Source organism: Gambusia affinis, linkage group LG18, assembly GCF_019740435.1.
Source record: "Gambusia affinis linkage group LG18, SWU_Gaff_1.0, whole genome shotgun sequence".
In the NCBI taxonomy this organism is placed as follows: domain Eukaryota; kingdom Metazoa; phylum Chordata; class Actinopteri; order Cyprinodontiformes; family Poeciliidae; genus Gambusia; species Gambusia affinis.
Window position 1 is genome coordinate 7,769,073 of NC_057885.1, and position 26,958 is coordinate 7,796,030.

The window sequence follows — 26,958 nt, forward strand, 5'->3', positions numbered from 1 at the left end:
ACAATGTAACAACATCTCAGTGATACACTAAGCATTTACTTGTTGCTATAAAACACTCATATTAGTACCATCTACCTTATCTTTAGTCTTTTCAGTTTGCTAAAAGGACTACTAAATCAATCACCATGGAAACCACTGGATAAGATTCACTTTGTTAGTTGGAATCACAATTAGCTAACTCTTTGGCCCTTTATATCTGTCGCTCTGCTAATAACTTTCCAATCTTCCTCTTGGCCTGCCTGAGGCTATGTCACCAGATGGGAATGGTACTGTACCTCCGTCCTGGGCTTTGTATGGGAACCTACTCTCTGACTGAGTAATGGAGGTTTGGGCCCTTACGTCTTCAGAGTAGAAATTATGGTGAGAATAATGTGCTGCCGCTTTACTCTTGCAATTCCACACCCAATTTCATTGAACAGACTGAAGTGGTGAGAAATGTACTTGAATCTCCGAACAACTTCGCTCCTTCATTGACTTTAGGAGACGGAGACAAGAACTTATCTCACTCCTTATTAACAGCTGCTACTTTGGCTCAGCTGACGTCACAACAACGGCAAAGCAATTTCTTGAGACTGCTCCAGAAAAACCACTGCTGACCTTTTTACCTGTCAGCTATTTAAAGTGTTTGTGTCTCTATATTGTGTACCACAAGATAGAAAAGCTGTATAAAATAGGTCAGTGACTGGAGAAAGGAGTCTGGGTCCAGGATGTTCAATCTACTGGCACCTAGAAGACAGAGCGGCAGTGCAAACAGTCAACCATACTTAATCATTCCTTTTGTCGTTAGTTGTTAATTTTATCCCAATAAGTAATAATTTTTAGTGCAACATTATTGAATGGTAAGCTGCCATCTTATTCTGTATGCACAAATCTCTTTAATACAACTAAAGTTTGCAGTGGTGTCTCTTTTTTTTTGTGGTGTCTTGCATCAGTTGGTCCATTTAGCACACATTAAGCATACTGGGCTACATTGTGATTGCTAGACCTCAGTTTAGGTATTTTTATCAGACAGGTTTCAACAGATGCGATTGGTGAGGCAATATCATTTTATAACCACAACAACAAGGGTTTTTCCACTTCTGATTTTGACTGAGCCAATTATTACTGCCAACTATTCTGCTAAAGGACACTTGGTGAGGAACCCCAGTCATCAGTCGTCTTCACCATCGGAGGGTAACCAGAGTAACATTTCGTATTTGTGTGGCTTGATTGAATCTATTAACTAACCCACAAAAAAAAAAAAATTTTTAAATTGAAATTTAATTGTCAATTAGTAGAATACATTTGTGGAAAGTGAACAGTAGGAATACTGCTGACAGAGACAAATGAAATATGATTTCTGATAGCATGGTAAAGAAAAGTACTCAGAATATCACAATCTAATTTCCCAATAAATTTCGTCAATATTATTCCATCAGATTGACTATAACTCCTGTGTGCTCACATTTAACGCTTTAGTTTTCTGTCTTGCACATTTTCAACTCAATAAAGTAACTGGCAAAACAATAAACATCCAGAAAAGATTTTAAACATTATACTCACAACACAAATTATTTCTACGTGGGCCACAAATGACTGTGAATATTTAGGTTTTTCATAATGATTGATCGTGGGCGGCTACCTTTCTGTCTGACCCAAACAGCGGAGAAACAAGTCAGCAGTTTTAATGCAAAATCGATAGCAGCGCTGGCGTTAGCAGTCATGTTCTGTTGATGTAAATGAGGCCGTACATGAACAAGCCAACATAGGTGAATATGATTCGTATTCAGAGAGCATAATTCAGTTCTCTTCCCCACCTTGAGGGGAAACTGGCAAGACTGTCAAGTATCTGGTCTGACACTTGAGTGAATCTTCAAAGGATTTAGAGAATTAACACAAGAAGTGGATCGCTAATCACTGAGCCGCTTTGGGTCGACACACGGCGACTCTGACAGATTGTGTTTCACACTGGATGTCGTTCACATGGAAGATGGTCAAGAAAAATCACTCTGTTCCTTTGAAATGTTCAGTTTGGGTAATTAATCACAGAAAAGATCCTCGTTTGTTCATTTTCTTGTATCATACATGTAATTTACTTTCATACCCCATGAAAGATTTAGATTTAATGCAATTCCTCTTATGTCACTGACGGTAATATGATCCCTCTAGAGTGGTCTAGTCACCTTTGGCTATTTGGAGGGGGAGATAAGGTGATGGCAAAGATGTTTTCCAACTTTAAAACCTGGTAGCAAAAGATGAATACCTTTGGAAAAATGCAGATTGATTCATAAAACATGTCCTTTACTGCAAAGATAAAGATTTTTCCACTGAATATCCTGAGATTCCATTTTTATATGAAGGGACATTAACATGTATTTTCCAGGCACGTAGTGTCACTTTATAGCACAATCAAATAACTATGTTACCTTCAGTTGTTCTAAAAATGCCACATATATCAAAAATGACTTCTGTGGTTTTTTTTACTCTGGAAATAGGCAGGATTAAAGCCAGAAAAAAAAAACTACTGCAGTTCCTGGAAAAAGTTCTTGAAGTGGAAATACACCTTGAATAGAAATAAGGGAGAAACGAGACCTACTGGAGGCCTATGAGATTTGAGTGAAATATGGAAAATTCAGCAGAGGTTCTTCAGTAACCAACAACACTAAAGCATGTGAATTAAATTGTTATTTTTCCTACTGGTGTTGAAAAGTCCTCCCACAAAGATCTGTCACCTTGTCTCCTTCGAACAGCTTGCGGGGGAATAGAAATCTCTGCAACACACCAGTCCTTTTAACATCAGTCAAGTTACAAAACAGCAACAACAAAAGAAAAAAAAAATTATATATATATATATATATATATATATATTTTTTTTTTTTTTTTTTTTTGCATGATTTATAAAGGATTCTGACTCATTTGTGACCCAGCATTTTGACCCGAACCACTTCTCGGTGTGTTTTGTTCTCACAGATGGCAGATGTCAGACATCTCTGCCACATGTCGGAGCGTTAATGGGCCTAGTGTGAATCACTCTGGGGTAGAAAAAAAAAACAAAACAAAAAAAAAAACGGCTTAGCTTCTCATAATACAACCAAAAAGAAAAAAAAAAAAAGGTATCATTTTAAATTACACTCATATTAATTAAACGAACAAAACACATCTCAGAGCGGAATGCAATTATCACCGTGCTTTCCTTTCAGCGCAATGTAAAAACTTCAATTTGCAGCAAAAGCTCTCTATCCTGTTACACAACTCTGAAAGTGAGCAGCCGTAGGTGTGCTGTGTGTGGTCAGCGCATCTTTGTTATGTAAGCACGGGCGGTGAAGTGGCCATGTAGGTGAGTGTGCGTGTCAATGTCGCACGCCTACGCGAGACATCACACCTCAGCTACAGGTAGTGGTAATTGCGGCAGAACCAACCACTGCAGGAACATCTGGTGAGATATGCAACTGTATTTATGAGAGAAACTAGCAGACTGTTTCACATCACACCTTCCTACACAAACGCAGCATTTGTTGTTGAAACCGTCCTTCATCATTAGCTGCGATTCCATTGCAAATGTGAACAAAATCTTCGTCTATAATCTGCCACTGTCTAAGAAACACAATTTCACAACTGCGGTGTTTCCATTGTACAAGAAATTAAATTAAAATCACTCGATAAGTCATTAAAAACCATGGCAACAACTGACGTAAACAGTTACAGGTTACATTGATAGTCTACCACGGTGCTAGCGCTCTTCAGGCGCCAGAGCGACAAGCCCTTTATACTTGGGAGCGGCTACGAACGCGGCGTTTTGGGGAAGTTGTAGTCGGTGATGTTACAGAAGACCTTTGGTCTCAACAGCTTTTTATTAAATGTACAGTGCTGTGAGAGTTCTGATGGAGCTAGCTGGATAATGTCCGAAAAAAACAAAAAAGTAGCTAAACATCAAAGAAGAAGAATACTTCCTGTTGTCTTCTTTGTGGTTTCACCAGTAGTAACATCTGGCTGTTGATCACATATCGTGTGACGTGAGAAAAGTGTTTTCATTAGTAGTTCTGCAAAATAAATTTAGTTGGATAGGACTAAAAGAAAAAATCACCTCCTCCCTGCGCAAAAACTTTTTATCAAAAAGTGTGAATTTTTTATTGAAAATGGCTTGTTTCCACTTTGCAAATTTATTTTTTATTTCTGATTGTCGCAATTCTGTGATTAATGGAAATGCAGCATGAGTCTAAGATTCAACAGACGACCAGTCACTGACCTCTGAAGATGTCCGCCTCATCATTGCGCCAGAGACGACCGTCATCATCATAAACTGGTTTTATCACGTTTTAAAGCTGACCAGTCAGAACAACCTTTTTTTATTTTTTTTATTGTTCTGTCCATGTGGACTGAAATTGTGCCAGCAAATATAACCCCAAGCAACACTTAAGAGTCACTGGGTCCATTCACAGTGGGGGTCACGGGTTCAAATTCTCTCTTTTAATTTGCCCACCAGTGTGTGGCTCTAAGAGCTCAGCTAGTATGACTCACCTGTAATCTTCCAGCCAGCTAACCTTTTAGCACCTGCTGCACAGGAAGGGAAATTGAAAAGCAAAGATGAGCGGGAGGGTCACAGGGTTCCTCGCCGAGTCAGAACCTTGGCAGCATTTCTAAAAGCAAAAGAAACCAAGTTAGTTTAAGTAGATAATCTGCACCTCTAACTGAAATGATCAGATAGCTAATAAGGGCTTCAAAAAGCATAAAAGTAAAACTGCGATTCACTACTTTAAGTGATGTCATAATACAGTTAATATTGTGTAAAAAATGCTTCAGGCTTTTTAAATTCACAAAGAAAAAGAAAGAAGCTATTGTGTGAAATAGATTTTTTTTTCTGTGTTTGACATGGCTTTGTGAAAAATATTGACGATAAACTAACAAAAAAATCATGAAAATAGTAGTTGTGAAATTAGATTACAGTACTGAGTAAAATAACCTGACTGTCACTTAGAAACAAATCACAGAAAAGTCATTCCTTCATACAAAAGATTTAGAATTTGAAAAATTAAGGTTAAGCAAAATTTACGAGCAAAACAGGAAAAACTAGTCTTACTACTGAGTCAGATTAATTTAATGAAAATTACAATGGATTTCTACATGTAAAAATTTATGTAGCTTTTTCTAAATAAATGGCTTTCCAACGTTTCAAACAACATATAAGCATGCTTAAAGTAGCATGTTAAAGTCTTGACAGTACAAATAGAAAGAGATTAAACAAACCAATGAGACTAAAGTAGAGGTACTATACAGCATCACATTTGGCAAAAACAGTTTAGCAACTTTTAGCAACCAAGGTCTGTAGAGACTGAGGTGCAGCTTTGGGTGTTGAGCATTATAAATTCCCTAGTATAACTGTTTGCCTTTGTTCAATAAGTCTATCTATCTGTCTGTCTGTCTATCTATCAACGCTGAACCTACTGTTTTACATCAGGCATCTTCTTGGGCAGCTAAGGGGGTCTTTAGGAATATAGAGCCCTTGGCCGGCTAGTTCCTGTGATATTATTGCTTTGATATGCAAATAAAGCGCCGTATTTTGGCGCTAATTTTTGCTAATGTTACATAGTAACTTGTTTAACGTTTTTAACTTCTGTGTGGCTTAGAAAATGAGCACGGGCTACATCGGTAACAGTGTTGTTTGATGTTAATTAGCTAGCCTTCCAACTATTTTTCAGTTGAAGCTAAGTTGAGTTAGCACGTAGCCTGTTGAGACGCTATCTGACAAAAAATGTGGACTGTGTTTCAGTATTGCAGTGAAGCTGGCTGTCCTCCTCCTGTGTCTGGCCTCTCCACAGTAGATACTCTAAAGCTCGTTAGCGCATCATCACTTTTGCTTTTCTGTCATTTTTTTGTCATGTCGGGGCATGCAGAACTTGTCCGAGTCACCTTACACACCCCAAGTGACGCCAACAGCTACGTCAGCCGGTATGTGTGCGGCTCACGAGTTTGAGGAGCAAAAAATAGTTTGTGACAGTTTGCGTGCTGCCTTTTATCATCAGCATCAAAGCTGTTCACTGTATGAATAAAAAGAACGAGCTATTTTCATCTGGCACCCCAGCGTGGCTCCCAAATTGCCCATGTTAACATTGATCCGGGCTGACAAGTGTGGGTGTGTGTGTGTGGGCCTGCACATAGAGCGACAGCAGAGCGACTCAGTAGGGTCCTAACCTACAGCTGCTCACAATGACAACACCCTGTCTGTTCTCATCACTGCCTCACATGAATGTAAACTTTCCTCATACCCATTTTCCCTCAATTCCTTTTGCTTTAAATGCTTTGGAGCGTTGTGCGATCTCTGCCACGCCAAGACAGAATAATCTCCCTGTATTTTTGGTTAATTCTTCTTTAAAAGAGGAGTTAAGTACAAATGTAGAACAAAATCTGTTCTACTGAGGATACGGCGGATATATTTGGCAAGGACACAAAGATTTGTTGTTGTTTTTCAAGCATTTGCAAAGTCTTGTTTATTCCAGCAAAACATGAATGATGAGCTGGTGAAAATGAAAGATATTTTCCTCAAACAAGATTTTGCATGAAAATTAATGTTGGACAATGTTCAGTAGCATGAGTGTGGAAGAGGAATTGGACAAGTGAGAGCAAAACAAATTAGCCTTAAGTAAATTTTTCTCTTGAAGAACAAGTTTTTTAAATTACTTTTTCTAACCATAAGTCACAAGAAAATGTCACTACATCTCAGAGAGCCTTCCGGAGGGGACAGCAGCTGCATTTCCATTACAAATGTGTGCAAAACTTTGATGATACCCTGATAATGTCGGAAAAAAAACCCCAATTCCACAGTTGTGGTCCTTTCATTAAAAAGAAAACACAATTAAAATCACACTTGAATACATTTTTTCATGTGATAAGTCATTAAAGAACATGCTTTTTTAATGTTACTTCCTGTTGTCATCTTCTTCATGGTTTGTGCCGGCGGCAACATCCAGTTCTTAATCATGTGACTCGTATGGGGAGACACCTAATCTTTGTGCCAAGACTTATAATTAAAAATGTATTTATTTTTTTCTAAATTGGCATTTCCATTAAACTAATGTATATTCGAAATGTCCAATTGTGCAATTATATGGTCAACGGAAACACAGCTAGTGCAGTGTGGTGTAGTGGTAGAGAGGGTCTGCAATATAAGGACACTATTTATTCTTGACGCAGATATCTAGGGTTTTATTCCTATGACATGACAGCATCGAGAAAGAAAAATAAACAAAACTGATAGAGAATTGAGAATGTTTGTTTTTAAAAATTCAATCAGATGGGAAAAGAAATGCTTTCACGAACTTTCTCGTAAAGCGCGTTTCTCCTTAACCTTTACATCGACCTCCTTCGCAGTGATATAATTTCATTTTGCTTTTTTCTCCCTCTCATAAAACTTTACAGTCAGTGTAGGAAATTGTCCTCTGTATCTTCAGGCTGAAATAAATATGGACATTGAATTTCATTAAACCAACATTTAATTACATTAAATTCCCCATGCTAATATCAAAAACCAATTTAAAGCTGCCTGGTTTTTTTCCAGGCTGCATTAAACCTGACAGTACTCAGTCACATGGCGACTCAGTTTGAACCCAAATACTCATTTTCTGAATTGTCTGTTTTATCGAAGGTTTTAAAAAAAAGAAAAAGTCATTCATTTGACTAATTACAGATTCCAGGCGACTGTCAGAGTGAACAGCTCCTACTAAGGTGATTAATTATCCTCCGCCGTGTTTTAAAAAAACAAATTCTAACTCTTTTAGATTCAGGTCCGGCTTTAAGATGCTGACAATCATAGAATTGTCTTTCCCTGCTAGAGTATTAGGTTTGATTCAGCAGCTTGGCTCATTTAATTATACTAATTTTATCTCTTCAAGAGCTTTGCTGAGTTGTGGCCTGTTTTCAGAAAACATGCTGCCTCCTGGCAAGCTCATCTCTACATCCTTATGTTTTAAGGCTCCAGATAAAGTCTAATGTTTCTTTAGCCAGTGCAGGATTGTGTCACATCAGGTATTTTGTGTATAATTGGTATAAGATGTGCACTTTTTCACTTTGATTCACTCCAATTGGTTTGTTCACTACATCAGAAGTTAGTTTCTTTTCTCTCTCTTTTAAAAAAAAAAAAACTTAAACAATCTCCAGAAGAGAGAATTATATTTAGACCTTGTATAAATTCAGCCATCTTTATTAAAACGAATATCTCAACCGTATTGTTTAAAAATTTTTTTTATATATATATATATATACAAGGGATCAATTTCAGATGCGTTTTCACCCACATGAACTTGCACAAATTTGCCCGAGTGTGGTTTTGAACATGCCACACCGATAGGGGGCAGTATGGTGCACCGCTAAAATCTATTCCAGCCAATGAGATTGCTTTTAGGCAATCACAACTTCCAGTTAGAAATAAAACATGGTGCCAGGAAGTTTATTTGTGTGGTCATGTCAATAGGCTGAACTTTGTCTATATAGATTAAATAGAATATAACGCTAGTAAAGTAAGACGATCTCAAGCAAGTATGTGGATATATTGGTGCATTATTTGTCGCAGACTGCATTGTGTGGGGGCCTAAATTTCCGTTTTCACATGTACATATGCAAACCAAATAATGAGTTTTCACAAATCTCCCCTTTGGTATGAAGTTTTATAAATAACCAGCTTGAGTGAGAATAAACAGAGTTTCGTGTGAAAGAAGGGCCAAAACACATAAAAATGCTTTTCCCCTGATATTTTTCTACATCTGGAGCTGCTAGAAGGTGAAACTTCTCCCAAGTCTCAAGACATTTGCTTCCTCTATCAGGTTTTTGTCCAGGATTGTCCTGTATTTAGCATCATATCTTCCCATCAACTCTGAAGAGCCTTCATTTTCTTGACCATCTCAGTGGGGAAATCAAGTTTTGCTCCAAAGTGTTCAGCTGCTAATGTTCATTTTGGGTCCTTCTGTCACATTTACCGTTTCCTTCACATCTCTTATGAAAAACTATTAAAAAAAACTTCTTACGGCTTTCTTTCAAAATGGCCTTTTTCCTACCAGTTGTCTATAAAAAAGACATTTAGCAGTCAATTTTATTTATCTGGTATCATAGATAAATCTCAATGAAACAATGAAAGAAATTCGTGTTCCATGTTTCTCCAACTTCACAAATGTACATTTAATGTTGGTCTATAAGACAAAATAAAGTTTGTGAGGCACTATAATTCTGGAAAACAGAAGGGAGAGGAATACCATACTTTCTGTAAATGATAAAATTGTCTCGACTGCTCTGATAATCCTTTGTCCCTGTCTTCTAACCTAATTATGTCTCTCTTTCTGCTATGCCTCTGCCTCGTTTTCACTCTACGTCCAGCTGTGCTGACTCCGACAACCCCTGCAATTGTCTTCCTTCTTTCTCTTTATTAATGTTTTGCGCTTTCTCTTCCTCTCACATGCTGCAAGGTTTCTCAGCTGGTGACAAAACGGCGCCGCAGCGCTCCACAGGAAACCTCCTTCAGACACATCGATCACTACAGGGGCCACAAACACACTCACATCAGCCTCTTGCCTCAACAGGAACCAATTGGAACAGTAGCACTTACAGATAAGAAGGACACAACAGTGTGTATCTTTGTAGCCTATGAACACATGGAGAGTCCTACCAGGCTCTGTCTACATTTTCTCATGTCTACCCGAAGGTACATGGATTGACAGAAGATACTCTTCTGGTGCTGAGGGTAAAGGCTTCTTTTTGAAGATGGGTAGTCAATAAATGTGATTGATGAAACCAACTGCAAAGCTTTTGATAGATTCAGGTGGCAAGAGAGCTTCTTTTATTTCTTAAAGTTAATCTGGGCTGTCTACAGAACTGCCTTAACTCTTTGTGGCAAGGTGTCAAACATAATTTAAGGCTCCTACATACTTGGACGTGCTGCGCGTATACTGGGAGCTGGACACACTGTCCGCAGTTGAGGTTTCATTGTTGAGTGTACAGATTACCTACATTTCTTGGGACAAATCCTTTATATCCCACGATTTGAATGTCTGAATGGGTAATAGGAAATTTACTTCTGTGTGGAAGTGTCTGGGCAGAGGCAGACATCTTCTTTGAGTCAGATAGGCTTAGAGGTTATGGTCCAGTCAAGTCAAGTTTTACACCCTAAAAGCACCATATAGTCACCACATGAACCAAACAAACACGGCATTTTGTCCAATGCTATAATTAAAGTCATCAAGCAAATCCACATTGAATATATTGATCAATGTTTAAGCAACTAGGTATCAAAGACAACTCTAAACAGGTGGGGCTTTAGCCTTGATTTATAGGAACTCGGTGTTTAAGCTGTTATTGGACGTTTGTTCCAGATTTTGATCCATAGAAGCTGAAAGCCGCAACTGTTTCTGTTGGCCAAAGTGGGACTCTGACTGATGCGCGTCCTTTCGACCGGCTTGCTCAGACTATCAGCTTTATGAACTCTGGTTTCTAACCCTACTGAACCATGCGGTCTGTTCTGTAGCAGAAAACCCTAAAGGACAAAGTCAAATTGGCGTCACTTCTAGATCCAAGTTCCAGGACTTAGAAAATGAAAATAGAAAGCAAAGAACAGAGCATTTCCTACAGGTCATCTTCTTCAACACAAAAAACGTACTCAGAGCTCCTGTCATGGTCTACTTTCCTGTAACTTAATAAAACCATCAAAATTGTCTGTACTACTTCACCAATGATCACCCACTTCTGCTTCTTTCCACGTTGCAACGTTGCGCTCTCAGCAACAGACCAGATGAGATCAGATATCAATCGAAATGTGCTGTTCAGAAACGGCCTTGTGTACATGTGTAAATCAATGCATCATTTGTTAGATGAACCTTTTTTAGTTACTCTTTGGATTGCATTGCTTTCATCTTCTACACTTACACGGAGCTGTGCACTTTAACAAATGCTGTTTTGCACGTGTCACACTGCCAGGAGCTCACTCAAATTTCCTGGATCACAGGGATCGAGTGTGACATGGCTTAGTCCGTTCCTGCTTTTTTGTTTGGACTAATGTCAAGATTTGGGACAAACAGCTGAATGTATTTTGGAACAGGCAGAGGAAGCGAAAGACATAACGACTGAAATACACTGACTGACGGACTTATTCATCGGTTTGAGGATAATGTTTATCCACAGTTGAAAGGCCTGAGCAGCTGGAACAAAATCCAACACAGCTGTCTAGCATCTGGACCTGGTGGCTTCATCCAGAGAGCCCCTGTGAGATGGACCAAGATTAAAACAGGAGGAGTGACAGATTTTAATTTTATCCAAAAATTATATTTGCAAAAAAAAAAAAAAAAAAAAAAAACTAACGCTAAGAGATCAGAGAAATAATACTGAACTCACACAAAAAATGTGAACAACCTTACTGACTGCATAAGCAAAACCAAACTGACCTAACATATATAGTCGCTGATCAGACCATTATAACACACTGCCCTACACTCTACTGGTGTAGGGCAGTTTTTCCCAACCCTGGTCCTCAAGGCACACTGCTCTGCATGTTTTAGGTATTTCCTCGCTTCAGTCCAGCTGATTTCAATTGATGACTGATTAACAGGCGTTTGTTGAACTGCAATCAGTTGAATCAGGCACATTAAAGCAGGGAACCCTCTAAAACATGTAGGACAGAGTGCCTTGAGGATCAGGGTTGTGAAACACTGGTGTAGGGGCTTTAGATGGGGTGTTGTGCTCTGTCTTCCTGGTATTAGTGAGAACACAAGCAGCAGCATTCTGGATCAGCTGTATGAGTTTCTCTCTAGATCTTAATGGGACATTAGTCCTTTAATACTGGACATGTCCTTCAAGTGATAGAGGGCTGTCTTTGTAGTTATCTTTATGTGTCTCTGAAGGTGAAGGTGGCTAGAAGAGTGCCCTAACAATGTTAACATTTATGAGGTGCCCAATTTTTTTCCACAACTTCAAATCAGTCTTAGATATCCTTAAAACTGACTTGTGTCCAGGTGAGGCTTACCTTTGGTCTGAAAGTTAAAATTACATTTGTTCAGTGGGTTGAACTCAAACTCTGTGGCACACAGAGCTTGTTGGCTTAAAGCCACTTAGCAAACACTTTGTGCTGAATAAATGCTAAACTTTCAAAGGGAGAAGTTTTTAATAGCACTGGCAGGCTAACCCATTATGATCACAGCGTGTGCCGACTCATTTCAAGCTTCACTTTGACAGCGAAAAGGGAAATTTACATCAACCAAAGGTTCTCTGTGGTCCATCAATTTGCTCTCCTGCACTCTCTCAGCCTCCTCTCCCTCTTGACCTTTCAGGGAGACCTTTAATCAAAGCGGAGTTACGGCTCCCCGGAGCTGCCGCTAACTAGCGGATCACACATCCCGACAGTGCTGCGGGGATTTGTTGGGCCCGAAAAGTCGGCGTCCTCCTCTTAATCCTGCAGCAGTGAGCTGAATAATGCATGCTCATTCCCCGACGTTGGAAAGCGACTACAATGGCAGCGATGATTCACCCCGAAACACGGCGCTTTAGTAGCTTAGAGGCGCAACAGGAGGAAACGGACAAATAAAAAAAAGAGACGCATGCAAATGGAACCCTTTTAACGTGGCAGTGTTTCAAATGGGAAGGAGAGGACGCTCTAAATGTTTTAGATGGAAGGTGATGGCGCAACGTTCTGCTCCTTCAGAGGTTTTCAGGATTAGCTATACTTAAAAAAAAAAAAAAAAAAAAAAAAGGAATAAATGTCAGAAGCAAGATTTTACTTGAAATGACTTCACCACTTTTACAAAGGAGCATTACAGCCGCAGTGATGAAAAAGAAAAGGAAATAGAAAAATTTTATTAAAAGAATAAAGTCGTAACATTGTGCGAATAAAATCGCACTAACATAAAGTCGTGTCAAATAATACGAGAATAAAGTTTCAGTTAGGCCTACATAATCGCTTAACTTTCGAAGTAAAAATCGTGCCCCGCAATAACAGCTCTTAGGGTGGTTTTGTTTTGACCCGACACTTGAGGGAAGCCCAGTTTCTGTTGCATGAGGCAAGTGCGGGAGGTAGACTTGGATGTTGAAACGAGGGGGAGGGAAGGTAAGGGTGGGAGTTGTATTAGTCATCCACTTTCACTGCTGACACTCTCCCAGCCGCGTGTGTGCGTTTGGATTCAGCCCAATCCTCTTATTTTTGTGGGATTTTAAACAACAGTCAAACCAAATACACTTGGATACCCTTGTCATATATTTTCTTCTTCTTCTTCTTCTTCTGCTCCCACATCAGCCTTAGCTGCATCACGACTCTCTCAATGCGACGTAAGCACAACCCCACGCGCCACAGCCCTAAATGTGAAGGAGTTATGCAATTTAAATTCCTCAATGTAAAGCGCCCGCCCTCTGGTGACTTTCATCTCAGAGGAGGAACAGAACCGAAGCCCACACTGGAATGCACCAGCGCTGCGTAAAGCGGCTCCACTTCGGTCTGCACCGTCATCGTTGTAAAAAAAAAAAAAAAAAAAGGCGTGGGTGTGCGTGCGCGTGTGTTGGCGTGCGTGGGTAGACTCAGTTGAAGACAGATGAGGCGGAGAGTAAGACTGACCAGCTATCTGCTGCAAAAAGCATGCCAAAACAGCAAGGTGATGTAATGGCACTAAGTTACCCAGGATGCTTTGCTGGAAAGATGAATGAAGTCAGATACAGAGAGGCAGTCAATGAAAATACACACAGCCATTTCATCTGTATTCTAATCATGTGGGGTGATTCACGCACAAAGCAAAAAAAAGGCAAGACTTTGTGTGTGTGTGTGTGCATGAATGGTTTGTGTTAAAAGAAACCGAAGGCTCCTTCCTCATCCTAATGGATTGTAGGTTTAATAATAAAAAAAGAAGACCAAAAGAGATGGGATGACTCACACAGCTGAACTAGAAAGTAAAAAAAATAAATAAAAATGAGACGAACACGAGAATAAATACTGATGTTTGTGTTGGAGCAGCTCAGGGGTTTCCTGCCTGTTCTTCACCTGAACACTGGCATTTATTTCCACAGCCATGAACCTCATGTGCTCCCCGTGTAGCAGAAAACATAAGAAAACACACACACACACACACACACACACGCACACAATGAGGCGTTTTGGGGAAAATCTAGTTGGCGATTTTACAGAAGAGCTACGTATTCAACACGTTCAAACGACAAAATTTTACATGAACTGCGAGAGCTATTCATATAAAGCTGCACATCGTCCCAAAAATAAATAAATAAAAAATTGGACTACTGCTACTTTGTGTTGACTTCCTCAGCATTTCACCAGTAGTGACATCCAGCTGTTGATAACGTGACCAGTGTGATGTGAAAAAGAGTGATTAGATGCAGCCCAAAAAATAAACAAATTAATAAATAAATACCTCATCCCCAGCAAAAGAAACTTCTTATTCGAAAAACGTGAAATGTTTCCAAAACTGACTAATACAATATAGTTTTCCAAAGCAGCACAATTAGTCTTTCTGGGAATGGTCCTTTCCCTGAACAAATCCTAGTCATTATTACAGTGGCTGCAGGCTCATTATGACGATCCTCCGGAGACTCTGTATCTTTTCATTTCTGCTGTGCGTTGTAATTGTCCTGGTATTATACCATATTAACGGAACAAGAGATCACGATGTTAAGCACACACCTTCTTCTCACCCCAGAGGCTTCTTCTGTTTAATTGCATTTGGGCCACAGCCGGAGCCTGACCAAGACATCAGAAAGCTGAGCTGCTGCGTACGAGGCAACTCACGAGGGGTGTTTGACGGTACTTGAGTTGAAAGGATTCGGGGAAAAAGTTGCGAGAAGGAGTAGGGAGTTCATGTTTACAGCCAGAACATCTAGAATGAAATTTACTTTCATATGGAAATTTTGAATTTGCAACAGTCGCTTTTGTTGCTTTTATTAGCTGTAAAATATCCTTAATTCAATCGCTGTTTCGCCAAAATTACATCCAATTATTTTCACTTAGTGATTCAAGTTTGTTTTACTTTACATGTATTTTGATTAAAAAGAATGTTTGTAACACCCCAAGTGGCAGATCAAAACTTTAGCAGCCACGTCAGTCGTTGACCAATTCCTGACCAGGACAGACCTTCACTGTGTGTCATTTGCAAAAGTTTGGCTCATAAAGTGTATATATTTGCACCATTCTTCACTTTTTTCCACAAAACTAGGGACAATTTTTTTTAAATGTGTTATCCATTTGAATGACTTAATTTTTTACACGTATGAAAGTGTAAAAACTTAAAAATAAAAAATTCTCCAGAGACTTTCAAACAGGCAATTTGGAAATACTAGCTGAAAAGGAACAGTGTCAATGAGATACATCTATCTGAAAATTTGAAAATGACGTTTGAGTGAAAACATCACCATACGCTAATTTTTGGGAACCGGGTTTTTGGTTTTCTTTGTAGGGGTTTTCTCGGTTCGCCTGCTGCTTCCACCTTCATCCACCAGATGGTGCTAGAGGCAGCACACCTGGAGGGGCGTGCCCGCTGACTCATCAGTCAAATGTACATTAAAAAATGAACTCTTACATAATGTTTAAAATTTGCCTCAAACCATCATGCTGTCAGGGTGACATACCACTAGACCCTGTTGAGGAAAATTCAGCACATACCAAAGATCAAATTAGAAGCACTGTCTGCCATTTAATTGTCAAATTGTAACTAATGTATATAGCCTGGTAAATCCAGTTCTACACTTCGCTTTGTACAGACGGTCTGGGCTCTCGGCTATCGAGAAATTATTTCTTCCTGGAGATGGGGACTCTGAGGAAGTTTTAAATTTTACCCACTCGCTAATGTTTGGCCGTACTGCGCCAGCTCGACATTATGAAGTTAACTGGAAATAGCCTGCATTGTTAACAATCTCCCACTGCGAAGAGAGAAGTGTATAGCCGAATGAGGTGAGGCGGCTTTTAAAGTTAAGTCAATATTTGTAGGCGTGGTCAACAACTGAATGACTTTGTTCATTTCCTCTGCAGACTACAATTGTTAAACAGCAAATGAAATTGACGCCATCGTTCACAACTTATTCTGACTTGCCCGTAAATTCTACTTCAGGAATTTATGTCAATGGGAGAAAGCTACAACAGAGCAGTGAAGTGAGATTAGAATCGAATGGGATTGGCATTCACCTTATTTTGTTTGTTTTTTTCGCATAAACACTAAACTTTACTTCTATCGCAAGGCCTACTCAGATGAACTGTCTACCTCATTTAGAATCTCTTCAACAGTAAAGACAAAAGCTTTTCTTTTTATATAACAGCAAATACATTTAGGGAGAAAGGGGTTGAGCAGGACAAAAACACCTAAAAGACAGAGAACAATGATTCACTCCCGTAACTCTGATGCAAGCAACATTAAAAGCAGAACATAAAGGCCAGAGAGGAAGCAAAGCGTGCTTCTGATGAGTGGCTAGCCCCTGGCTGCTCAGACGCGTGGTGACACCACGTATGGAACCAGCCCGCGAAAAGCCAATGAGTGCATGCGCATCCGTGCGCCCCATGACTTGATGCAGTCCAGGCAGGTCCGAGGTTGCGTAATGAAAGCATCATCCCTCCTCTATGGCGGTTATAAGTACTGTTAGCTGCTCCTGTATGTCCTGGTTTTTACACGTGTTGGGGGGGTAAAATTAAGGAGCTCTAACGTGCTCTTCCTGTTATTGAGTAAAATTCACACGCACTTTCCCGTTAGTCAATCACGACTTCCCCCTCTTTGTTCGTAACGACCGCAAAGTTAAATCAGTACGCCGTTTTCGAGGATGAATAAAGTTGTGTGGCTAAGGTGAGTGAGTGAGTGAGAGTACACTCTCCTTCTCGCCGTGATTCACACGCCGACCATGCACACGGTGACTGTAGCGAGCGGAGACTTCTGACGTCAGACCAGGAGAATGACACGCGCGTCCAATAAGGGGCCGAGGATGAGCAGCGCGAGGACGGAGCTTGCCGAAGAGAAGGCTAATAACCATGCCAACCGAAGAATATAGCGCGCGCGCCGCTGACTAGGGGGGTGGGGGGACGAAAAAAAGGGGGCAGAAAGACAAGGGGGAAACCCTGAAAGAAGACACAACAGTCGCTCAAAGGAGGATACAGGAGCAACAGAAGCATCCCGGTTCCTTCAAGGGGAAGAAAAGGACGAGGAGCTGGTACATTTTTGAATTCCTTTTCCCATCTCTGTGGCATGGTTCCCCCTTTATTCCCACTTTCTCTCCAGCATCCCCCCCTCTCCATCCTTCCCCGCATGCCCCCTCTCGTTGGCTCAGGGACCGCACTGCTGCAGCTGAGTGAAACGGTTCAAGGTAGACGCTTTCTTTTTTCTTCACACTTTCTCTCGCTAAACACACACACGCGCGCCCTCACATACGAGCAGAATGGCGCTTTGTTTTGTTTCGGTGCATGCTAATTAGCCCCGGCCGTTACCGCGGGGAACGAACCCCGCCGCCACAGAGAGCACGCGAGGCGAACGGCGGTGGCGGTGGTGACCTTCCCTTGGCCGTTTTGCAGTCATTGACGTTGTCGGCGCGTGCACGTCTTCCGCGCGTGAGTGGAGGCTCATGAAAGAGGAGTGGGCAAGGGGTGTGTGGAGGAAACTGAGTTGGCGAGGGAGGACAGTGGGGGGTGGCAGAGGTGGGAAGTGTGTGAGAGCTGATTTTTTTTTTCAACCTTTTTTTATGAATGAAACTCAACATCCACGCTCGCTGCTCTAAAATTAGCGCGGTTGCACCATGTGATGTGGCTCAGAATCCGAAATTATTATTTTTATTTATTTTATTTAATTTTTAATTTTTTTTTTGGAGGGGGGTGCAAACGCGCACACGCTTCTCTGCGCGCTCACGTCCACGCCGCCGGTGAATAGAACAGCAGCTACAGCGCTGCGCCGAGCCCCGGGACGTCATGCACCATTTTTGGAGATGCTCTAAAAATAGAACGAGGTGAAGACGGTTCGGACTGTTAAGAGAAACTAGAACCTTGGACTCTGTTCCGCAGCTGACAGGTAGGGATTGCAATGCGTTAAGGGTTTAAATGGCGCAAAGTGGGGTGCTTATTTGTGTTGCCTGTCATGTTCCCTTCAAGGCGAAATGGAAAGAATACCTCTTTCCCTGTGTGTGGAAGCGTGTGCGTGAGAGAGTGTCTACACCTGCTGTTTCGGTGTTGTAAAAAATAAAAATAAAAATAAACCTGTCAGCAGTGGGAGCGGGACTGTAACGTGGGTGCTAAAGGGTCAAGTAGATGTTTGTTTTCATGAATGAATATTTGGATGGGTAGAAAAGATGTTTTGTTTATCAGTTTATAGGGATGTGATGATACATCCTGCTCATTAGGTGAGACGGTTCTTAATACTCTGTTTGCAGAATGACATTTTAGCTCTCTTGGGAAATCAGGAATTTTTTTCCTTTTGGTTTTTCCTAAATAGAGTAAATGTATCACGAACACACACACACAAACACGCACAGACACACACACACAAAACGTAATTAGTGTGCTAAATTTCTATGCAAGCCTGACTGGTTTGTGTAATTCAAAGGTGATGTTAAGAAAGTGTTAAAAATAAGTTTGTTTTTTTGTTTTTAAAAATGGAATCAAGGTTTCATAGATCAGAAACCTGGGGCTACTGCTACATTGCTTCACAATGTTAATTAGAACAAGGGCAGGTTGACTTCAACCCCCCTCGCAGTATCTGTCCTGTTGGAATACACACAAGTAGCAAAAAGGCCCCTATATTTTGTAAGGGAAAGCTTACTTGACAAGAAATACAGTGGTGTTCTAATATTGTAAGATCTCATGTCAAAAGCTGTTACATCCCTTCTCTTCATAAAAAATAGTTAATAATGCATTTACTTGCTTTTCTCCCTTTTTGCCCATTTTTCATTCCTCCAACATATTTTCTTCATCTTCCTCACAAAATGCTAATTGAAAGCATCATATTACCATCACACTTTACAAACGTTCTTCGTTCTCTGGTTTATGATTTAATGAAATGTGCTTTTCAATTTTGTTTTTGCTGTCCCTGGTAATGCCTTGCGCATTTGTTTTTCCATTCTTTTGCCATTGAACTTACATACGTCTTCCTATTTGTCTCTTGTTTCCTCCAGCTATGGTTCTCACCCTGGCTGCCACCGCAGCAGCCATGAGCAGCGGCGGTGGCACCGGCTTCAACACTTCCTCTCCCCTCGACCCATTCGACTCCTCAACGTCTTGGAGCGTAAGCGAGGATCCCTCCAACTCTTCTTCAGAGCCCTTCTTGAGAACTCTGACTCCGGACCTCCAGCCGGCGACCACTGCTGGCACCGTGCAGGAAGTCAGCCCTTGGGATATTGCGTTGTGCGTAACAGGGACGCTCATCTCCTGCGAGAACGCCTTGGTCATCGCTGTGCTGTTCTACACGCCGACACTTCGCGGGCCCATGTTCATCCTGATCGGATCGCTAGCCGTGTCAGATCTTCTGGCTGGTCTGGGCCTCATCTTAAACTTTGTCTTCACCTATTTGATCGATAACTCGGTGGAATTTGTGACGTTGCTGTCGGTCGGACTTCTCATCTCGGCCTTCTCCGCGTCCGTCTTTAATATCCTCGCCATTACGGTTGACCGCTACCTGTCGCTGTACAATGCCCTGACCTACCACACCGAGCGGACAGTCACTTACACTTACATAATGGTGGTTTTTATCTGGGTGACGTGTGTCACTCTGGGCCTCCTGCCGGCACTCGGATGGAACTGCTTCAAAGATGAGTCTTCGTGCAGCATCTGTCGCCCAGTCACCAAAAACAATGCGGTGGCGCTCGCCGTCACCTTCCTCCTCGTCTTTGCCCTGATGATGCAGCTGTACCTTCAGATCTGCAAAATCGCATTCCGCCACGCACAGCAGATTGCGGTACAACACCAGTTCATGGCCATCTCCACCACCAAAGGGGTCTCCACGTTGTCGGCCATCCTGTGTGCCTTCGGGGTTTGCTGGCTGCCATTTGCCATGTACTCCATTGTGGCCGACTCCAGCTACCCCATGATATACACCTACGCCACCGTCCTCCCGGCCACCTGCTGCTCCGTGATCAACCCCGTCATCTATGCTTTCCGAAACCCAGATATCCAGAAGTCTCTGTGGATGGCTTGCTGTGGGTGCGTCCCATCCAACCTCTCCTTAAGACCCAGGACTTCCAGTGATGTGTAGCAAGAAAGGCTAGGGGGTCTAGGATGATGCAAGACGAAGAGTCGGGGTAAAAAGATCGAGAGTCTGGCGTGAGAAAGGCAAGAAGGCTTTGCTCTCCTCCTCGCATCAGGGCTGGAAAGCTGATGACAAACGCTGAGCTGGCCACAGTCAAAGAGGCACCGACAGATGACTGAGAGGAGGCATGGTCAAAAAAAAAAGAAGGAGCTAATAAAGGCTAATAAACCCTGGAGAACAACCAACTGCAGGAAGTAAGCAGCAGGAAACCAACTGCAAAATCGTGATTCAAGGTATATTTTTAAACTCTCTACTTCTTTGGTGAATGAGAGAAGTGAAGCCCCTCATGAGTAGCATATGTGTGAAGGTGAAATTTTAGTGGAGGAAAAAAAAATTGTACTAAATCTCCAGAGGATGCTCTGGATGGTTATGCAATCAGGAAGGATGCTTAAAATACTGTACATCTCTTCACTCAAGTGTTTGAAATCAAGTGCTGTGTGGATAAAAATACAATGAGCTAAAAATGAATGACTTTCAACATTCTCAATGAGCTATATTTGTAGTCGACTCTTGATAAATTACTAAAAAAAAAACTGCTCTAAGTCAGCCATGTTCCCTTTATTAGAAGCAGATTAGGTGAAAAGAGTGCAGCAAAAATTAGCTTTGTAATTTCCCCATTACTTTCTAAGCCCATTTTAAATTTACCCAACGCCAACATCCCAGCCTTCTGTCGTCAGAAGTTCAAATGAAAAACAACAACCAAAAATAAATCTAACCATTAAGTGAACTGATAAGTAGGAAAATTTTAGGGAGGGATTACTAAATTTAGACCTGGCATGTGTTGTCCTTGGCGTCATGACATCAAACCTGTTCGGCATCTGAGGAAAAATAGGTTTCTCAGGCTGCTGCTGGGCTGTGACTACAAAGCAGAGCTGAATTCAGCACCAAGGACAGCTCACTGCAGAGCGCCGCTACCCTGGGAAATGCTCTCGGCTGTGGTGGTGGTGGTGGTGGAGGGAGGGGGGTCTGAAAAAGTAGGCTATGCTGTTCTTTACACCATCTTGCTAAGGATCGGGAGACAGAGATGGGGCTTAAAGGACAATTGCATTTGATTGCAGTAGGTCTATGTTTAGTTCAGATAGAATCACACATAGTTCCATGTTTTGATAGGACTATCAAAACTGTCGTCTCGTTTGACGTAATGGGGCTGCTTTTGTTCAATACACAAAAACTACACTTACCTTTGTGTTTCTACTCTAACTTTAGCAAACATTGAAAAACATCCACTAAATTAAACACTTGTTTTCAAAAGCTTATTGCGCACAATTGTAGTATTTTTAATCTGCATTGTGTAGACTAATACAAATGTAATAATCCGGTATGAGCAGGTAAACTAGTAGGACTATCTGCTCTGTAGCACTTTCAGTCAGCCGATAACCAGACATGCTGCTTGTAGCTTACCAGCTGTAGTGTTTAAAGAGCGTAACATGTACAAGACTCAGGGTTTCCCTCAGTGTATTATAGGCCTGGCGGTCCACCAGGCTTTACTTGTGCCCCCACCAGGCTTAGCGTTGTTAATTTATCTGAGGTTTTTACTAAATTATTGCCTTTTTTTAAGACTTTGTAGTTGGTGGTTAGGTATTAATCTTTCAGTCTTCCAAAAATGCATAACTATCAAGTAATATTTTCAAATTTCCTGTTAACTTTAAACCCTTTTTAATTCAAAAACATGGCAGCTGGATGGATAACCGACCTATGGTACCGAGCATCGGGGCTTAAACCCTGAAGACTGACAGGGTTTCTCTGTTGGATTATAAGCCAGGCAGACCACCAGGCTTTTCTTGCCCCCATTCACCAGACTAAGCCTTGTTTATTTATTTTAAATAGGGACTTTTTATATTCCAGTAACAGTGACAGTAAAGACGGTTTATACTGACCGCATTAAGCACCTGCCCATTGGCCTCACATGCTATAATCGTGATGCCTGCTCATCCACCTCTGAATTTTTGAAACTAAAACACGAAAACAAGTGGGCTTAGGAGATTTCCTGTGGGAAACCCGGTATATTTCCAAAAATTTGTCTTTCTTGTAAATAAGGGTAAAAATAGGGAGTGCCTTCTTTCAGCTGGCTGATCAGCAGTGCGCAGTAGCAGACGAGGAAAGGAAAGGAAAGCAATGCTTTATCCTACACTCCAATCTCATCAAAACAATGTTGAACTGTATGAATTAAATCACTGGAAATTGTGTCGATTTGGAATCTGCACCTTTTTAAAGCATCTGGGTCAGTCGGTTCATGCCTGCCGGGAACTCCCCTGTTTATCGCCAATCTCCACACGGCCGTTCACCCAAAGCAGCTAAACTCAAGCACTCTAGATTGCTTTGGTTTGTGCTGCCGTGTGACTTCCATCTCAATTCCCCAGCTTGCAGAACGTCAGCAGCAGCCGGATTTGCTCTCGCCCCGCCCCGAAGAGGCAGTTGCAACTCTGGCCCGGAGCTCCTCTGAAGGCTCGGCGGGTTAATGAGAAGCCAGAGAGAAGAGGTGACGTGGCGTGAAATAGAAACGCCAGGCGAGATGTAGCTTAACGCAGCCTTGACTCACACAACTACACAGCTCTCTTCCACTGGAGGTTGGAAGGTGTATTTCCAACCCAAAAGGCATCGCCCAAGTTTAATCCAGTTAATGTTATTAACATCTCTGCACCAGAGAGATGATGTTCAGAGAAGGAGCTAAAGAGGCGATCATTTCCAGTCCTTTGTCTGCATTTAAATGATCTGCATAGATAGCTTTCTCGCTCTCTCGTGTTCCTCTGCACAACCTCAGAGAGAGTTACGATGACTAAGCTACTGGCATCCTGCTAATGTAGGTGTGTGGGAGGTGTGCTGGCTTTGGGAAAATCTATATGGGCTGTAGATTCAAACTAAAAGTTTAGAGACAGAAAAAAAGAAATAGCTGGTTTTTGCAGCAACGGGGAGTTTACTTTGAATTTAGTGCTTTCCACCAAATATGTTGAGGAGATGAAAGCAAAAATCACACCGTTGAAAAAGGCACATAGGAGAAGCAGTTAGCTTTTGTTATTTTCTGTGTTGTATACGAAAACTTTTAAAAGAAGCATTTTCTACGTTTCTTGGCAGGAAAAGTACAATCAGTTGTTTTTGCAGCCGTTGTTAGCAAAACAACAGCTGCACAGTTTTCTGTCAAAGACAAGATCATTTATTTGTGTCTTATTTCTTTTGGCTTTCCTTGCTTTTGGTATGACATGGAGCAAAATATACTTTGCTGCATTTTGCTGTGTACAAAAAGCCACAATGAAGGTGTAGAGAAAAAAGAAATGTGGTCAGCTTGGAAACGTCGCTGGAAAAAAAAAATATCGCAAATAACTTGACTTCATACTGGATTTAAAAGGAAATGATCTGAATGGATGGTTGTGTATCCAAAGTACTAAATGTTTCAAACAGCAATCTAAAAACATCGTATAAGGTGAACCCATCTATCAAAGAAGCTTTGACCACCTCTCTTTTGTACCAACACTGCAATGATGGAACTGCCTAATTAACCGCTAGCATCAATAATTAGGTAAAATCCATTCAATTACCCAGAGGCTCGAGATGGATGTAGTAGTTTGGTACGTTGGAGAGTAAAGTAAAGTGAAAGTAAACTCAATGGTTGAATCCATTTTACATTAAAAGCGGATGCAGAAGGTTTTTGTCAAAAAAACCAGCCTAAGCATTTGTCTTTGGAAATGCTAGATGGGACAAACAGGGCTGTGGTGAATTTGGTGAGTGATCGTTAAGGTTTGTACTGTTTCTGTACCCGATTTGGTCTGATATCTAAACGGTGCACAACAAGAACAGCTCCCTGAAATTCATAAAGACCTGCTTGAGCAGCTCAAACGGTGGCCGACAAGAGACAAAAAGCTATGGACCGGATTTGAAAGGGACAGAGTTAATTTCAACATTCAAAAACCTGTAAAAAAAAAACAAAAACAAAAAAACAACCACAATAAAACAAAACCCTTTGCTTTCTTGCTAGCTAAAAAGCTACCGCTCTCAAAGCTAACCGATATGGTTTCCATTGGACTACAAATCATTTAAGTAAACTGGAAAAATTATCAAGATCTTTCAGTGATACGCCACAAATTTGACAGATGTCCATGTTCCAACTGTAAATTAAATCTCATGAAAAATATGTTTTAGAAAATTGTTCTTTCACCTTCACAACAGTGACTAATATATTAGTATCAAAGTATCGATATATTTGGGAATATATATAGGAAGTCAACCGAATCTCCACAGACATCTCTTAGACGTAAAGTAATGAATGTTCTTGCTTCAGAAACCAAACTTGATGAATGTCTGGAATTAATAGAAAAAGTCTGTGTGATGGTGTCATCAAATTGTTCATTAATTGATCAAAAGAATACAGTATGGTCATTTTCTTCTTTAACAAGGTCAAAAGATTTGAGCTGGAGTTCTCCACTTTTTTTTTAGCTTCATGTTCAAGCTTTGGTTTTATCAAACCGACATGTTTTTAGACCAAGTTGTGCCATACAAGGTTTGTTGTGTTTTCGACAACCGGCAGTATTTTCTCTGGCAGTGTTGGCTTGAGCCACCGTATGAAAGATTTCACGAGGGTGAAAAAGATCCAAAGTGAAGAATTGATCCAACTCTGGGGGAAATCGTAAAAACCAGACAAAGAACCCTCGAGCCAGCAGCTTGATGAAGTTATTTCCAACATTTATCAGCTGACAGCATGAGTAGCATTCATGGTGTTGTTTTCATTTTGTTTGTTTTAAGATGATGCTCACGGTCCCATCTGGCACGTCCAGCAGTTTAAAATACTCATCTGTGAATATGGCACTAACTCAACCATTCCTGGGGACGGGAGTGAAGCGACCTCTCACTGTGTGTGTGTGTAGGTGTGTGTGTCTGCTGTCCTGTGCGTTCTCCACCAAGACGCATAGCCAATTGTAAGGAACCATAACTGAACTAAGTCTCACTGTAAACACAAACACTCGCTGAATGGGTCTGTCCGATGCTACGCCCGACGATAATTGTTTTGCTTTTTGAGTTTTTTTTTTTTTTTTTTATGAAACTGTTCAAGTGAGTGTGTGTTATTCTTTCTTATGCAAGGCTGTACAGAAATGTATATTTTTGTAATGTTTATCATCAGGGCATGAGTTCCAAGATATGCTCCCTGCTGTACATGTGTGAACGTTTCTTCCTCTTCTTACGTTTTCTTCCTATTTATAAATGTTTACCGTTTCCTTTTTGGAGGGAAAAATAATTTATTGAACATGCTGAAAAAGTGCCATTTTTCTTATTTTATTATTTTTTTTACTTATTTAGTGTCCTATTTTTGGTTCCTGTAAATACATCTTTGTTTAAAGGTGATTCTCGTAGCAGAATCTGAAGTCATTGGAGTGCTGATTCCTGAAAAAAAAAAAAAAAAAAAGAAAAAAAAAAAAGAACAACAAGATCTCAACACAGCAGCTAAAAGCGGAAGGATCTAAAAAAGGTGAAAATAGTGTGGTATTTTAAAAAGGGTTCTAGTGAGGTATGACTGATCATCACGCCGAGCAAATGGAATAAAAAATCTTCTGAACTGCAGTGCTGTGAAGATGTGTTTGCCCCTTTACAGATTTCTTCCCTTTGCCCTTTTTAGATCATCAAACTAAACTTCATATCCCTGAATTATAGCTTAAGAAAATAAATAAATGAACAAATAATGATTTCATTGACCAGAGGAAAGCTGCTATCCAAAGCAACCTGTGAAAATTTAAACGCCACAGTTCATAAAACTGGCTTAACTTGAGCGACAAGATGTAAAATTGGTGATATCAATTTTGACCTGCCCATGTTTTCTGACTCTAAACTTTTAAACAGCACCCACATCATTTTCCAAAAGTTGCAGCATCTCTGCTTCCAAAGCTATGCATCAGGTGTGGGAATAAAGTGCAGTAAAATCGCATCCATTGGGCCAGATGTACTATTAATATGAACAGAGTGAAGGTATTTCTCTAGATATTTTACAAAATATCACATCAGTATTTCGCACATGCCGATGTTGTGATAGCACTTTACAGGTATGAAGTGCTGTCACGTGATTTAAAATATATCTATTACTACTGTTATATATATATATATATATATATATATATATATATATATATATATATATATATATATATATATATATATATATATATATAAATATATATATATCAAGAAAAAGTATATGCGGAAAACGTTGATTCTCGGCTAAAGTAGACAGCGACTGAGCAAAAATAGCAGCCAAAGAAAAGTTCTAAGACAACAACAACAACGCTGACCATGCAGAACTCAAAAGCCTGTCTGCTTGCCCAAACACATCTTGGTGACCCCCAGGATTTTCCGGAAATTTTGTTGGGGCCCCGATTAGATAAAAGCAGAACTTTGTGGAGAACGTGCCACTCGTTAGCTCTTGTGCAAAACTAACACCCCATCTCAAAACACGACCGTCATATAGCCGCAGTGTGACTGTCTGGGGTTGTTCTTCTTCAACATCTAGATGACCGTCTCTATGTGGTAGAATCATGAATTAGACACTGGCAGGAAGTCCTGAAGGAGAGCTCCCAGTGTGACCAGATTAGCACAAATCTGGGGATGACTAGGACACAGTTAAAAAACAAACAGCAAAGTTTAAAAAAAAAGCAATTCTGTAAGGGGACAAAAACTTTTTCACAGTCCTGTGGATTGTTGTGCTGCGACTCTGACTTTCATTCACAAAATGCAGCGACGTGAGCGGCACTTTCACCCATAAAACGCCAGGGAG

The 26,958-nt window shown here is 40.7% G+C and overlaps 2 protein-coding genes across 6 annotated transcripts in view; one reads left to right on the forward strand and one right to left on the reverse strand.

Moving 5' to 3' along the window:
* Positions 1-4,605, reverse strand: part of si:dkey-172j4.3 (diacylglycerol kinase eta) — an 89,272-nt gene extending 84,667 nt beyond the window's left edge. The window contains exon 1 of the mRNA XM_044096987.1: positions 4,498-4,605. The gene's annotated coding sequence lies outside the window, so the exon portion shown is untranslated. The remainder of the gene's footprint in view (positions 1-4,497) is intronic.
* A 12,396-nt stretch (positions 4,606-17,001) lies between these two features.
* On the forward strand, positions 17,002-26,272 carry gpr185b (G protein-coupled receptor 185 b). Of its 5 annotated transcripts, none has more exons than XR_006368687.1 (3): positions 17,019-17,283; positions 19,078-20,440; positions 22,568-26,272. XR_006368687.1 is itself a non-coding variant. In XM_044096994.1 (2 exons), the coding sequence occupies exon 2, from the start codon at positions 19,080-19,082 to the stop codon at positions 20,151-20,153; it is 1,074 nt and encodes a 357-aa protein (XP_043952929.1). In that variant the 5' UTR covers positions 17,002-17,130; positions 19,078-19,079; the 3' UTR covers positions 20,154-26,272. The 5 variants fall into 5 exon arrangements, 3 of the variants coding, with proteins under 3 accessions (XP_043952929.1, XP_043952928.1, XP_043952930.1); XR_006368688.1 differs by having other exon boundaries at positions 24,942-26,272; XM_044096994.1 differs by having other exon boundaries at positions 17,002-17,130; positions 19,078-26,272.
* Positions 26,273-26,958: the final 686 nt, after the last annotated feature.

Excerpts from the sequence above, each read along its gene's own strand:
- gpr185b (XM_044096993.1), top strand. The coding sequence starts at position 17,166 with ATGGTTCCCCCTTTATTCCCACTTTCTCTCCAGCATCCCCCCCTCTCC. Across the intron at positions 17,284-19,077 it reads GCTGAGTGAAACGGTTCAAG|CTATGGTTCTCACCCTGGCT; the intron begins GTAGACGCTTTC and ends TGTTTCCTCCAG.